General features: G+C 43.3%; 1 protein-coding gene across 1 annotated transcript in view; it reads left to right on the top strand.

The window, feature by feature from the left end:
* The first annotated feature begins 2,756 nt into the window (after positions 1 to 2,756).
* Positions 2,757 to 14,706, top strand: part of EIF3H (eukaryotic translation initiation factor 3 subunit H) — a 116,777-nt gene continuing 104,827 nt past the window's right edge. The window contains exon 1 of the mRNA XM_002710740.6: positions 2,757 to 2,913. Within this exon, the coding sequence (XP_002710786.1) occupies positions 2,782 to 2,913 (132 nt within the window). The 5' untranslated portion in view covers positions 2,757 to 2,781. The remainder of the gene's footprint in view (positions 2,914 to 14,706) is intronic.

Here is a 14,706-nt window from a genome sequence, read left to right as displayed (position 1 = left end):
AAATACAGGTTGTCACTGATCATCTTTGCATGATTAAATGTAGTCAGTATTATGCTTTATACTATTAATTTCTTTCTTATCCATGCTTTAGATATATTTTGCTATTATTTTTCTAGGATCTTGTGAGCAAATGTAGATTATTGATTATTTCTAAAGTGTTGATTTTTTTTATCTTATGTGCAAGGGAGAGAGAGAGAGAGAGACAGAGACAGAGAGACAGAGAGACAGAGAGAGAATGAATTATTTTCCAACAACTGGTTCACTTCCCAAATCTGCAATGGCCAGATCTTGGCAAGACTAAATCCAGGAGTTAGAAACTGAATCCTCATGGGTGGCACAGACCCAGTTATGTGAGCTATCCTCTGCTGCATCCCAGGATGCACATTAAAAAGAAGTTGGAGCTGGAAACAAAGCCAGGACTCAAATCCAGCACCCTGCCATGGGATGTGAATGTCCCAACCACTATCTTAATCACTATGCCAAATGCCCATCTCTGATTATTGATTTTAAGTATTTCTTATTTTCTAATGTAAAAATTTAGTCATTAACTTGCCTCTTAGCTCTGATGTAGCTATGTCCTAAAAATTATATTTTATGCTTCCTATTTGTCTAATACAATGAGTAAGTGTATATGTTTTAATTTCCTCAAGATTTTCTATCTGATACATGTATTATTACAAGTATGTTTTCTGTCAACTATGTGGAAATTTTCCTGTTATCTTTGTTTTGATTTCTTGTCAGAATTTATTGTGGCTGAAGAATATACCATGAATTATTTCAATTTAGAAAATATGTAACTTTCAGGGCCAGTACTGTGGCATAGCTGGTAAAGCTGCCACCTGCAGTGCTGGCATCCCATATGGGTGCTGGTTCAAGTCCCAGCTGCTCCACTTCCAATCTTGCTCTCTGCTATGGCCTGGAAAAGCAGTAGAAGATGGTCCAAGTCCTTAGGCCCCTGCACCTGTATGGGAGACCCAGAAGAAGCTCCTGGCTCTTGGCGTTGAATTGGAGCAGCTCTGGCTGTTGCAGCCATTTGTGGAGTGAACCATCGGATGGAAGACTTCTCTCTCTCTACCTCTGACTCTCTGTAACTCTGCCTTTCAAATAAATAAATTAAAAAAAAAAGAAAATATGTAACTTTTATAAAAATTAGAGGTCTTCCATCCACTGGTTCACTCCCTGAATGGCTGCAACTGCCAAGGCTGGACCAGGTGCAGGCCAAGAGCCGGGGGCCTTCCCCTGGTTCTCCCACGTGGATGCAGGGGCTCAAGCACTTGGACGGTCCTCCGCTGCTTTGCCAGGCTCGTTAACAGGGAGCTGGACGGAAAGTGTAACAGCCAAGATCCTACATGGGATACCAGCACGGCTTTACCTGTTATGCCACAAAGCCGGCCCCAGTGTTTAACTTTTTGATACTTAAACTCATTGAAGTTTCATTTATTTTGCTATTCTCTGTTTTCCTTTTCTCCCCCTCTATTCATACTTTGTAATTAGTACCTTTTGGATTTTGTCAAGTGCTTTTTCTACATTTATTGATGTACTTTTCTTTAGCCTATTAACGTAATGAATTTTGTTAATTGATTTCCAAACATCAAACCAACTGCGCATCCCTAGAATAAATCCTACTTGGTAATGATATATAACTCTTTCCCTTAAAAAAATTATTTATTTATTTGACAGAGTTACAGAGAGAGAAGGAGAGGCAGAGAGAGAGAGAGAGAGAGAGAGAGGTCTTCCATTCGCTGGTTCACACCCCAGTTGGCCGCAACGGCAGGAACTGCACCAATATGAAGCCAGGAGTCAGCTTCTTCTGGGTCTCCCACATGGGTGCAGGGGCCCAAGGACTTGGGTCATCTTCTGCTGCTTTCCCAGGCCATAGCAGAGAGCTGGATTGGGAGTGGGGCAGCTGGGATTCGAACCGTCGCCCACAGAGGATGCCGGCACTGCAGGCAGCAGCTTCACCCGCTACACCACAGCGCCGCCCCCTATTTTTATTTCTACAATAAAATATAACACCAGACCTCTACCACAAAGACAACATAAAACTTCAGGGTAGGATGTCCTTCATTGGTGTAACCACTTCATCAGTTCTGAATACTGAGTAAGCATTTTGAAAGTATAGAAAAACTCATTTAGAAGTAGAGAAAGAATATGTTATTTATTTAAAATGGCTTTCTATAGCTTTGGGTTCTTTCTTGGACTGGAAGTGTGTAAAGTGGTAGGTCAAAAGCGTAGTTTTTAGGGAATGTGTTTTTGCACCATCCTTCACACTACATAAAATAATTTCTTCCATACTCTAATCATACAAGTCTCTACACAGCAACAAAAGGTTGCTTTACTAGTTTTGGGAGTTCTGATAGAAGCTCCCGTGTTTCCATTTATATTTTCCTTTATTTATTTATTTGAAAGGCAAAGTTAGAGAAGGGGAGAGATCTTCCATCCTGTGGTTGACTTCCGAACGGGACGTAACCCAGAGCCCGGTTCATCCGAAGCTATGAGCCAGGCGCTTCCTCCAGGCACAGGTCCAGCCCACCACGCTAGGGCGCCGGCCCCTACTTTCCTCTTCAAACACTCCATAGGAAAGGGGCCGCAGCTGCCTACTGCGCACGCGCAAAGTGTTCCGCAGGCCTAAGGCCGGAAAGGCGAATAGGGGCGGGGTTTTACTTCCCGCTCCGTTGCCAAGCCCGCCCCTAGGACGCTAACCTCCGAGTGACGTCACGCGAGAGCGCACTTCCGCTTCCTATAGCTCGCTTTTCCTTTTCTTCCTGTCTGGCTGGAAAGATGGCGTCCCGCAAGGAAGGCACCGGCTCTGGCGGCACTTCTTCCAGCTCCGCCACCGGCGTGGTGGGGAAGGGCAAAGGCAAAGGTGGTTCTGGAGATTCGGCCGTGAAGCAAGTGCAGATAGATGGCTTGGTGAGTGCAGTTCGAGTTCCGCAGGCCCACGTGGGGAGCGCAGTTCCCAGCCCGGTCCTACGAAACGTGTTTGGCAGCCGCCTTACCTCTGGACTTGGGGAGGTTGGGACAGGAGTTTTCCCTAGTACCCTTCTCTCTCTCTCTCTCTCTCTCTCTCTCTCTCTCTCTCTCTCTCTTTTTTGGTCGGGAGACGCTGCAGCCCTGTCCGTCTTCTGGCGGAGGAGTTAAGGACTGAAAAAATTGGGGGTGTGTGTGAACAGGTTCTTGGGAGGGTCTTGTTTTGAGATGCCTAGGAGAATAGATTTGGAAAAAGACTTCTTGGGGGACCAGCAGGTGACAAAGATGTCGAAAAATATTCAAGAGTTTAGTTTAGGTTTCCGGAAAGGGGAGAGTGTGAGGAACTCCACTCCAGCAGTGTGCTGGGATCTGACGTCCGTAACTTCCCAAGTGGGGACTTGGCACGCTGTAGTCACTCGTGAATCTACAGGTAGTTCGGCGCTTTACCTGAAACCAGTTAACTGGAATAAACTTCAATCTAGTTGACTCGGAACAGTGTAAAAGTACCAATGAGGATGGTCTAGAATGTAGTTTGTGGCTAAGGTTCATGCAGTAAGGCACCTAGGGAAATCCTGAATAAGTGTGTAGACTGCGCAGATCTGGAGGAATGGGGAGTTACCGTTCTGTTGTTTCTAAGAAGAATGCATTTGTATGACGCTCAAACTGTAACAGCATCCTACCTCCTTCTCTTTTTAAAAAACATTCTCTTCCTTTGATGTCTTTTTCGGTTAGTTATATTATCTTGGTGCAAACCTTAGACGTGTGATAAGGAAGTATTTTTAAATTTGAAAACTTCGAAATTACGGGGGACTGTGGTTAAGTGGAAATTACTGGTAATTTTAATTCAAAATATAGTTAACTCTGTTGAGCTGACCTAAGTAAACTGGTTAAAAACTTGTAGACTTAAGATTAAGAGCTCATTCATTGTTCTTTACTCTGCCACTTAATTCTCTGACCTTAGGCAAACTAATGTTTCCAAGCCTTACAGATACAGAGTCTGTGCATCTAACCAGTACTTTAATTGCCAGGCCAAATGTCCATCCCCAAATTCTTAATAATTTGTTTGCTTTTCTAGCTTCTACCTGCTAGTTAACTTTCTAAATACGAGCAGCAATGAAGGTTGGGCCAGGCAAAAGCCAGGAACCTGTAGCTCCATCCTGGTTTTCTGTGGGGTGGCAGGGACCCAAGTACTTGCGCCATCATCTGCTGTTTCCCAGGGTATGTATTAACAGGAAGCTGGTTCAGAAGTGGAGCAGCTGGAACTTGAACCAGGCACTCCAGTATGGGATGCAGGTGTCCCAACTGCCAACCTAACCTGCTGCTCCACAACTTCTGCCCCTGATTTTTTTTTTTTTTTTTTAATTTAAAATTTAAAAGGCTATTCAGAGAGACAGGCTGGCAGGGAGAAATCTTCCATCTGCTACAGTGGCCAGGGCTGGGCCAGGCTGAAGCAGTGAGCTCGGACTCAGTCTGAGTCTGATGTGGGTGACAGGAACTCAGAAATTGAAGTGTCATCTGCTGCTTCCCAGGGTTTGCATTAGTGGCAAGATGAATCAGAATTGGAGGAGCTGCAATTCAAACCAGGCACTTGCATATAGGATGTGGATGTTTCAAGCGGCAGCTAAACTGCTGTGCTAAGTGTCCTTTGTAAGGAACATTTAAATTGTACCTTCTCAGTGTCAGATACTGTGCAAGGGGCAAGGAAAGCAGTTTCTGATTGATCTCCCCAACAGAATGTAAGCTGCTAAGCCAAGGATTATGCTTTTTCACCTGTTTTATTCCCAGTGTTGAACTTGTTAGGTATCATATAATAGGATAAACGAGTGAAAATATACTACCCTGTTTTATTTTTGTAATACTCCTAGTTCATGTCCTGCTATCTCATTACGTAGAAGATTGTTTTAATTGTCTTGAGTTTTTCCTTCAGCTCTCTGTCCATCCTTCATATTTCCATTAAAACACCTAATGTGAAAGTTTAGATCTTGGCTTCTTCCTTAGGAGTTCCCAGTGACTGCAATGTGTTTGAGACACATCAAGATGTCCTTGCTTCTTGGTTTTGTGTTTATGTTTATTTCTTACTCTTAACCTAGCATTGTAGAACTGTACATACCAGCCACACAGGACTTTTGGGTATAAATTCTGCACAGTTTTGCTGACCTGCTTTTATTGAGAAACTTCCATTTGAAATTCTTCCGTCATCCCATATTGAATGAGAGATGTGAGTTTGTAGACTTACTATGTTTTTTAAATTCTTCACCTTGGCTGGCGCCGTGGCTCACTAGGCTAATCCTCCCCAGGTTCTAGTCCCGGTTGGGGCACTGGATTCTGTCCTGGTTGCCCCTCTTCCAGGCCAGCTCCCTGCTGTGGCCAGGGAGTTCAGTGGAGGATGGCCCGAGTACTTGGGCCCTGCACCCCATGGGAGACCAGGAGAAGCACCTGGCTCCTGCCTTTGGATCAGCGCGGTGCGTCAGCCGCAGAGCACCGACTGCGGCGGCCATTGGAGGGTGAACCAACGGCACAAAGGAAGACCTTTCTCTCTCTCTCTCTCTGTCTCTCTCTCTCTCTGTCCACTCTGCCTGTCAAAAAAAAAATTAAAAAATTCTTCACGTTGTCATAATTTGAATCTATATACCCCAGATGCTTTGTTCTGTTGTTCAGTTATCTAACGAATATTTATGGGCTATCTATCATGTGCCAGATGTAATGCTGCTAGGTCCTGAGATGTTGTGATGAGCAAGATGGACACAGAAACTACCTTCATGATCATTCTCAGCTGTGTATACACATGAGTGAACCTAGAGATTAGTTTCATACTGTGTTTAGACTGATGAGTACCTTTGTTACTGACACACTGATAGTGGCCAAGACCAGTATTTCTTCTTGTATTCTTGAACCTTTCTTTTCTTGCCTTTGGTTCTATTTAATCAATTATTCTGTATTTGTAACATTTCCTTTCCCTTAGTGTGCTTTCTCTTAATCTCATCAGGACTAAAATTTTCAGCTGTTTCTTTTTGCTCTCTGTGCTCTATTAGCTGTCACTTTTTTTTCCCCTCTGGAAGTCAGCAGTGAAGAGCTGCCTGTAAACTATACTACTATTAGAATCTGCCACCACCATTACCTGTCTTGTTTTTGAAAAAGATTATTGATAACATTAGTGAAGGACTGTGAAAAATATGCAAAATAGTGTCTCTAATACATGGCTTAAATAATCACAAAATAAACAGCTGGTAATCTGCCATTCAACTTGAGAATAGAATATTACAAATGTTTTTGAAACCCCTTCCCTTTTTCATCCCTTTCTCCCATCTCTTCTCTCTGCCGTATGTTAATCACAATTGTGATCTTTGTTTTACTACTTCTCCAGAGTATGCTTAAACAATTTGATCAGTTTCACCTTTTATATGAGTAAATACACATGAAATCATAATCATAGCAAATATTCCCCATTGTCTTAATATTTACTTATTTATTTTGCTTATTTTTTTATAGATTTATTTATTTATTTGAAAGGCAGAGTTACAGAGAGGCAGAGCTGGAAGCAGAGAGGGAGAGAGGAAGAGAAAGAGAGAGGAGAGAGAGAGAGATCTCTCAAATGGCCATGACAGCTGGAGCTGGGCCGACCTGAAGCCAGGAGCCAGAAGCTTCTTCCAGGTCTCCCACGTAGGTGCAGGAGCCCAAGGACTTGGACCATCCTCTACTGCTTTCCCAGGCCATAGCAGAGAGCTGGATCGGAAGTGGAGCAGCCGGGTCTTGAACCAGCACCCATATGGGATGCTGGCACTGCAGGCAACGGCTTTACCCGCTGTGTCACAGTGCCAGCCCCTGCTTATTTATCCCGAAAGGCAGAGAGAAACATGTACAAGAGTACTCCTCCATCCCCTGGTTTGCTCTCCATATGCGTGCAACAACTATGACTGAGCCAGGCCATAGCCAGGGGCATTGAACTAATTTTAAGCCCCTCTTGTGGGTGGTGACAGGAACCCAAGTACTTGGGTCATCATCTGCTGCTTCCCAGCATGTGTATTAGCAGGAAGCTCAATTGTAGCTGGAGCTAGGACTTCAAACTCAAGGATTGTGTTAAGAGATGAGAGAGTTCTAAGTGGCATCTTCACCACTGAGCTAAACCACTGCTCCTCCACTGTGCCTTGAATCTTCAGATGTATCTGTCTCATACTGTGGTTGTTAGGGATTCTTCTGGCCAGCTTACTAGGTAATGTCAGATTACTCTCCTGTGTAGTAACACCACTTCAAATTTGTCCCAGCAGTGGGTGAGGAGTCTTGTTACTCTATCTCACTTCTACCTTTTGTGTGGCTAGATTTCTGTTTTTGTCAATGCAGTAAATTGCAGCGATCTCTCACAGTTGTCCACTGCAAAAGTCTCATCAGCCTGTCTCCTGCTGTACCCTGCATTAGTCAGTGCCCTGTATACCCTTGTGAAATAAAAAAGAATGGATCTTCATTCTCATAATGTGGTCTCATTATTCCTAGGCAAGATCAGGTAGATTCTTCCTGTTGAACTTTTCAGGTAAAACCTACTTTGTTGCCCAGAAAATCTGAATCTTATCTTTCTTAGATTCATTTAGACCCTGGCTGCATCACAGAGTCTCAGGCCCCTCTCCTGACAAGCGATTTGTAGCATATTAATGTTTGAGGAGCACAACTCTGCTCTACATGCACCTTTTCTTTCCTCTGAACTACTGTTTTGTGAATTAGGCATAGAAGCTTTATTTTTATTTATTTATTTTAAAAATAAGCCTATTTTTTCAGCTTTAAAATGTTACAATTTTAAATTTTTTGCCATTCTCTTCATATGTAGATATCATGTACATCCACATATATACTATTTTTTCTTGAAAACATTAATATCACAAAGTGGGGAATTCATGGTAATGATGACATGGGGAAACAAGGGTATGTAGTCGTGTATGTGGTATAATTCAGTGAAACAGTATTTATTTTTTAAAAGATTTATTTATTTATTTGAGAGGCAGAGTTAGAGAGAGAGAAGGGATCCGCTGTTTCACTCCCCAAATTCCTGCAGTGGCCAGGGCTTGGCTGATCTGAAGCCAGGAGCCAGGCGCCTCTGATGGATCTCCTATGTGGGTACAGCGACCCAAGCATTTGGGCCATGTTCCACTGCTTTCCCAGACCATTAGAAGGGAGCTGGATCTGAAGTGGAGCAGCCAAGACTTGAACCAGCATCCATATAAAATGTCTGCGCCACAGGTGGAGGCTTAAGCTACTACACCAAGCACCAGCACTGAAGTATTGTTTACAACTATATTCTAAGTGATATGGCAGCTATATGATTTTTATGCTCTGTGTATTAACGTCTGCAAATAACAGATACTTGTCTTTCTGTGTCTGGTTTATTTCACTTATAATGATTTCAATTTCTGTCCATTTTACTGCAAATGTCAAGAGTTCTTTTTTATATTTACTTATTTATTTATTTTAAAGATTTTTTTATTTATTTGAAAGTCAGAGTTTCGAAGGAGAGTCAGAGAGAGAGAGAGAGAGGGAGGGAGGTGGAGGTCTTCCATCTGCTGGTTCACTCCCCAGATGACCACAATGGTTGGAGCTGCACCGAACAGAAGCCAGGAGCTTCCTCCAGGTTTTCCCACCCAGGTGCAGGGGCCCAAGCACTTGGGCCATCCATCTTCCACTGCTTTCCCAGGCCATAGCAGAGAGCTGGATTGGCAGTGGAGCAGCCAGGACTTGAACCAGTGCCCATATGGGGTGGTGGCACTGCAGGCGGCAGCTTTACCTGCCACATCACAGTACTGACCCCTATTTATTTTATTTGAAAGGCAGAGTTAGAGTTAGGAAGGAGGTCTTCTATCCACTGGTTCACTCCCCAAATGGCCACAGTGGCCATGGGTAAGCCAGGCCAAAGTCAGGAATGTGAACTCCATCTGGGTCTCCCGTGAGGGTGGTAGGGGCCCAGTGACTTGGGTGGCCTTTCACTGTTTTCCCAGGTACATTAGTAGGGAGCTGGATCAGAAGTGGAGCAGCCAGGACTTGAACTGGTGCCCTACAGGATGCAAGCGTTGCAGGCGGTTACATTAACCTGCTGTGTCATAGTGCTGGCCCCCTTCATTCTTTTTATGGTTGAGTGATATTCCTTTGTGTATATATACTACATTTTCTTTATGTAGTCACCAATTGGAATCTAGATTTTTTTTTTTTGGACAGGTAGTTAGAGAGACAGACAGAAAGGTCTTCCTTCCGTTGGTTCACCCCACAAATGGCTGCTATGGCTGGAGCTACGCCGATCCGAAGGCAGGAGCCAGGTATTTTCTCCTAGTCTCCCATGTGGGTGCAGGGCCCAAGCACTTGGGCCATCCTCCACTGCCTTCCCGGGCCACAGCAGAGAGCTGGAATGGAAGAGGAGCAACCAGGACTAGAACCCTGGGTGCCGGCGCCGCAGGCGGAGGATTAGCCTAGTGAGCTGCGGCGGCGCCGGCTGGACATCTAGATTAATACCATATTTTTGCTGTGTGAGCCTCAGGAAGAGGCTTAGCCCACTATACCACAGCGCTGGCTTTGTGTGTTATTCTTTAACATTTTGTTAATGAACATCTTGTTAACTTACTATTAGCGACCTCATTTTTTTGAGTTTTCTAACTAAGGAAAAGTATGTTATTGATATATGGAAAAATCTGAGTTACAGGTACATTTTTGTCTTTTAGATGTCAGCTCAGTCAGCTCAGGTCCTTTGGACCATTGTTAACTGTCTCAGACACTGTGAATGAATGAATGTACTCCAGTTGTGGAAATTTGGGTTAGTAAATGCATTGTAGATACTAATAGGCGTTGGTGAGAAAAGGGCACACCATGAGGATAAGAAACTGGTTATTTATAAGTTTGTTCATATTTCATCTTTTTACTAGTCAGTTTCTTATCGGTAAGAAAAATCACTAACGTTAATTGAACAGTTGGTATTTATGAGATGCTGTACACAAACAATGGTTTAGAGCTTATGGCTCAGTTTTCTCTGATCCTTACAAAAACTTTGGAGGTAAATGTTACCTCTGCCTTACCTGATGGCTATTCAGATCTGATGTGAAAATGTTGGTAGAAGTACTTTGTTGACTGAGAAGAATAATTCAGATTTGTAAAGAACTTAGGCTGTGCTATCCCCTGATCCCTGTAAACTTTGTGGCACTGCGTGGAGTTACAGAGTAGATATGAGTCGTTAAATTCCCTGAAATGGAAGCTTTTGTTTGAAATCCTCGCCTCAAGTAGAGTGTAGTTTGGCCTGTAATTTATTTTAATGTTTTGGCAACAGAAATTTATATGGCTCTTGGCTCCTTCTCTCAGTTTTCTAACTTGGAGAATAAATAAGTTGTTTCACATGAATGAATTTTCCAGTCAGATAATTTGAAGCCCTCTCAGTCACCAGAAATTTTACCTTTTAGCCATTTTAATTATGTCTTTCTGAAGTGTATTACATCATTTTCTGCCTCTGTAGTCAGAAAATGTTGAACAGTTTAACTGTGTCTTGATGACTTAGTATTATTAAGAATGTAAGTTGTTGGCCCATGCTGGACAGTGGTTCTTAAGAATCTCTTGGAGTATTTAGTCTGTTTTGTTCTGTGATAAATGTACACTGTCATTTGAACTTTAGGTGCCTTGAGTCATCTTTTTAGTTCATTGCTTTTCTTGTTGTTAAATTTATATATTACCTCCATCATTTCCAGCTTTTTATTTACTGTGGATGAAAGACCAGTTAAGCAGTCTGGCTAGGATTATTTCTAACCTGAGAGTTAAGCACACTCTTGAATGAGGATTAAATTAAGTATGCAGTATGACACTTTGCCTAGTTATAATTTTTGCTTAGGCAAGTACATGTTATTCATTCTAAATAACTTAAAAAATTATTTGACAGGCCGAGAAAGAGATCCCATCCCATCATTCCCAAAATGGCTACAACAGCTGGGACTGGGCTAGACTGGGCTGAAGTCAGGAACTGGGAAGTCAGTCCGGGTCTTCTACATGAGTGGCAGGAACCCAATCACTTGAGCCATCATTGCTGCTTCCCAGGGTCTGTATTAACAAGAAAAGGAGTCAGGAGCCGGAGCTTGGTATTGAATCCAGGTACTATGGTATGAGATGCAGGCATCTTAACTGCTAGGCCAAATGCCTACACCTAATAATTTTTATAGAAAAGCGCATTGATACGTGTTACATTTTAGTAGCTCCAGGAGTTGGTAATACCAGTATTATTTACATATGATTCATCCACTTTTTTTTTTTTAAGATTTATGTATTTAATTGAAAGAGATCAATCTTCGATCTGCTAGTTCACTCCCCAAATGGCTGCTGCTGCTGGAGCTGGGCCAATCTGAAGCTAGGAGCCAGGAGCTTCTTCCAGGTCTCCCATGTGGGTTCAGGGGACCAAGGACTAGGGCCATAAGGGAGCAGGATTGGAAGTGGAGCAGCAAGGGCTTGACCCAGCACCCATATGGGATGCTAATACTACAGATGGAGGCTTAACCTTCTATGCCATAGCACTGGCCCCATTCACTCACTTCTCAAAGAAAAAAAGCCAACATGTCCTAGAACTTGAATACAAATCATGTCTTGCCATTGTTGATTTATTTCTGTCTTCCGTTGCTACAGCTCTTTCATACATTTTAAGGATTTATAGGTGTCAGTGTTTATGTGCCAGGTACTTTATTTATACTTCAGCGTGGAAACTATACAGTTCCTTTAATACAGCAATCATTATTGTCCTTATTTTACAAATGAAGAAACTCAGGTACAAATGGATTATGGAATTTGATTAATTTCAAGATGGGGAAATAGAAATTAAGATGTACACAGTATAGTGAATTCAGTGTTCCTTTTTGAACATTAGGAAATGTATTTCCAAATTTTTAGGTCTCTTACAGGTTTATAACTTTAAAATGTATGAGCTAGTAAGTTAAGAATCTTCACACTTAATAATCTGTCATTCTTTTTTTTTTTTTAAAGATTTATTTTATTTATTTGAAAAAGGTACAGAGAGGTAGAGACAGAGAGAGAGGTCTTCGATCTTCTGGTTCATTCCCCAGATGGCCGCAACGGCCGGAGCTATGCTGATCTGAATCCAGGGGCCTGGAACTTCTGGGTCTCCCACATGGGTGTAGAGCCCCAAGGACTTGGGCCATCTTCCACTGCTTTCCCAGGCCCTAGCAGAGAGCTGGATCAGAAGAGGAGCAGCCGGGACTAGAACCGACGCCCATATGGGATGCCGGTGCTTCAGACCAGGGCTTTAACCCACTGTGCCACACCGCCGGCCCCAATAATCTGTCATTCTTAGAGAAGCTTTGTAGCTATAAGAAACCAATTTGGTAAATAGTCTTGAGTGTGGAAAAATGCACTCCTTAGCTGTATGACCATCGAATAAGATACAGTCGGGTTAATATTAATGAAAATAGGAAGCCTATTAAGGAGAGTTCGAAGGAGTCCTGGTAGGTATTCTAAGAATGATGGCTTACCTACATTAGGTAGGCAAGTATAAGTGCATCTGACTTTCTCTTTCTACAGTGCTTTCAAGATCTAGATAAGCTCACACACATCCTGGGCTGTGTTCTTTTCTCTCAAAGTCAGAGCATTATTGAAATTCATTGACATCCTTTTTTTTTTTTTAAGCTTTCTGACAGTGCTTACTGTGTTTGCAGCATATTCACTAGTGATGACAAGCTGTGTCCGTGTGGTTTCTTGTTGCTGTCTTCTTATATACGTTAAAGAGCCCAGCATACTCAATATTTCTCATAAAAGAGATGATTTAATAAACAGCATCTCTGGGCCTTAGTTTAATATGAGGGTAACTTGTGGCTTTCCTACTGTAATAAATAGAAGCTTAATGCAAAATTTCTTAATTGATGGCTAATTATTGTAACCAGTTTTTGTAGTAAATATTGATTTCAGAACAGGTTGAGCATCCCTAATGTAAAATTCTGAAATCCAGGCCAGGGCTGTGGCTCAATAGGCTAATCCTCCGCCTGTGGTGCCGGCACCCAGGGTTCTAGTCCCTGTTGGAGTGCTGGATTCTGTCCTGGTTGCTCCTCTTCCATTCCAGCTCTCTGCTGTGGCCTGGGAAGGCAGTGGAGGATGGCCCAAGTGACTGGGCCCTGCACCTGCAAGGGAGACCAGGAGAAACTCCTGGCTCCTGGCTACGGATGATCAGCGTGGTGCGCTGCAGCGTGCCGGCCGTAGCGGCCATTGGGGGGTAAACCAACGGAAAAAGGAAGACCTTTCTCTCTGTCTCTCTCACTGTCCACTCTGCCTGTCAAAAAAAATTCTGAAATCCAAAAGTTTCATATTCTGGAGTTTTGGATTAGGGCTAGTGAGCAGGTAAAATCTATGCAAATACTCTGAGACAGGCATTTGGCCTAGTGGTTAAGATTCCACTGGGATTTCTGCATCTTAAATTGGAGTGTCTGGTTTGGTTCCTAGGTTTGCTTCTGATTCTAGCTTCCTACTAATTCAGGCCCTGGGAGGTAGTAGGTACTTAGGTCTGTGCTACCCATGTGGAGACCTAGATTGAGTTTCTGGTTCCTGGCATTGGTGTGGCCCAGCCCTGGCTGTCGTGGGCATTTGGAAAATGAACAGCACATGGGAAGTGTTTCTTTCTCTGTCTCTACCTGTCCAGTAAATTAAAAGTGTTATTTGGGCAAATATTAAAAAATCCTAAAAGCAGAAACACATCTAGTCCCAATCATTTTGAGTAAAGAATACTTAATTTGGGGTCTGCGCTGTGGCGCAGCAGGCTAACACCCTGGTCTAAAGCGCCGGCATCCCATATGTGCTGGTATCCCATATGTGCCGGTGTGAGACCCAGCTGTTTCACTTCTGATCCAGCTCTTTGCTAGGGCCTGGGAAAGCAGTAGAGGATGGCCCAGGTCCTTGGGCCCCTGCACCCGCGTGGGAGACTCCTGGCTTCAGATAGGTGCAGCTCTGGTTGTTGTGGCTGATTGGGGAGTGCACCATCGGATGGAAGACCTCTCTCTCTGCCTCTCTCTCTCTGCCTCTCCTCTCTCTGTGTAACTCTGACTTTAAAATAAATAAATCTTTTAAAAAAAAAGAGAACACTTAACTTGTAGTTGATATTAGTTACAGTTAGATTCCAAACTGGATGCTTTACCAAGTAAATGGAATACAATTAAAACATTTTCTTTTTTAAAGATTTACTTATTTATTTGAGAGAGTTATACAGAGTGAGGAAAGGCAGAGAAAGATCTTTCATCCGATGGTTCACTCCCCAATTGACCACAGTGGCTGGAGCTGCGCCAGTCCAAAGCCAGGAGCCAGGAGCTTCCTCCGGGTCTCCCACGCAGGTGCAGGGGCCCAAGGACTTGGACCATCTTCTGCTTTCCCAGGCCGTAGCAGAGAGCTAGATCGTAAGTGGAGCAGCCACTGGCGCCCATATGGGATGCCGGCACATCAGGCCAGGGTGTTAACCCACTAGTGCCACATTGCCAGCCCACAATTAAAATTTTTTAAGATGTTTTTATTTATTAGAGTGAGAGGGATAGATACTAGACAGGAAAAACTCATCAGCTGGTTCTCTTCCCAAATACCTACAATGGCTTGGGCTAGGCTGAGGCCAAAGATAGGAACTAGGCTTGTAATTCCTGTGAGTGGCAGAAATCCAGTTACCTCCTGGTGTCTATGTTTGCAGGAGGCAGAAGTCAGGAGCTGTAGCTGGAAGTTGAACCCAGACACTCTGACATGGGATGTAGGCAC

This window comes from Oryctolagus cuniculus, chromosome 6 (assembly GCF_051225735.1).
Source record: "Oryctolagus cuniculus isolate XC-2025 breed Fujian yellow rabbit chromosome 6, ASM5122573v1, whole genome shotgun sequence".
In the NCBI taxonomy this organism is placed as follows: Eukaryota; Metazoa; Chordata; class Mammalia; order Lagomorpha; family Leporidae; genus Oryctolagus; species Oryctolagus cuniculus.
The sequence above is the reverse complement of the archived record's forward strand: the minus strand, read 5'-3'. Positions and strand labels throughout refer to the sequence as shown.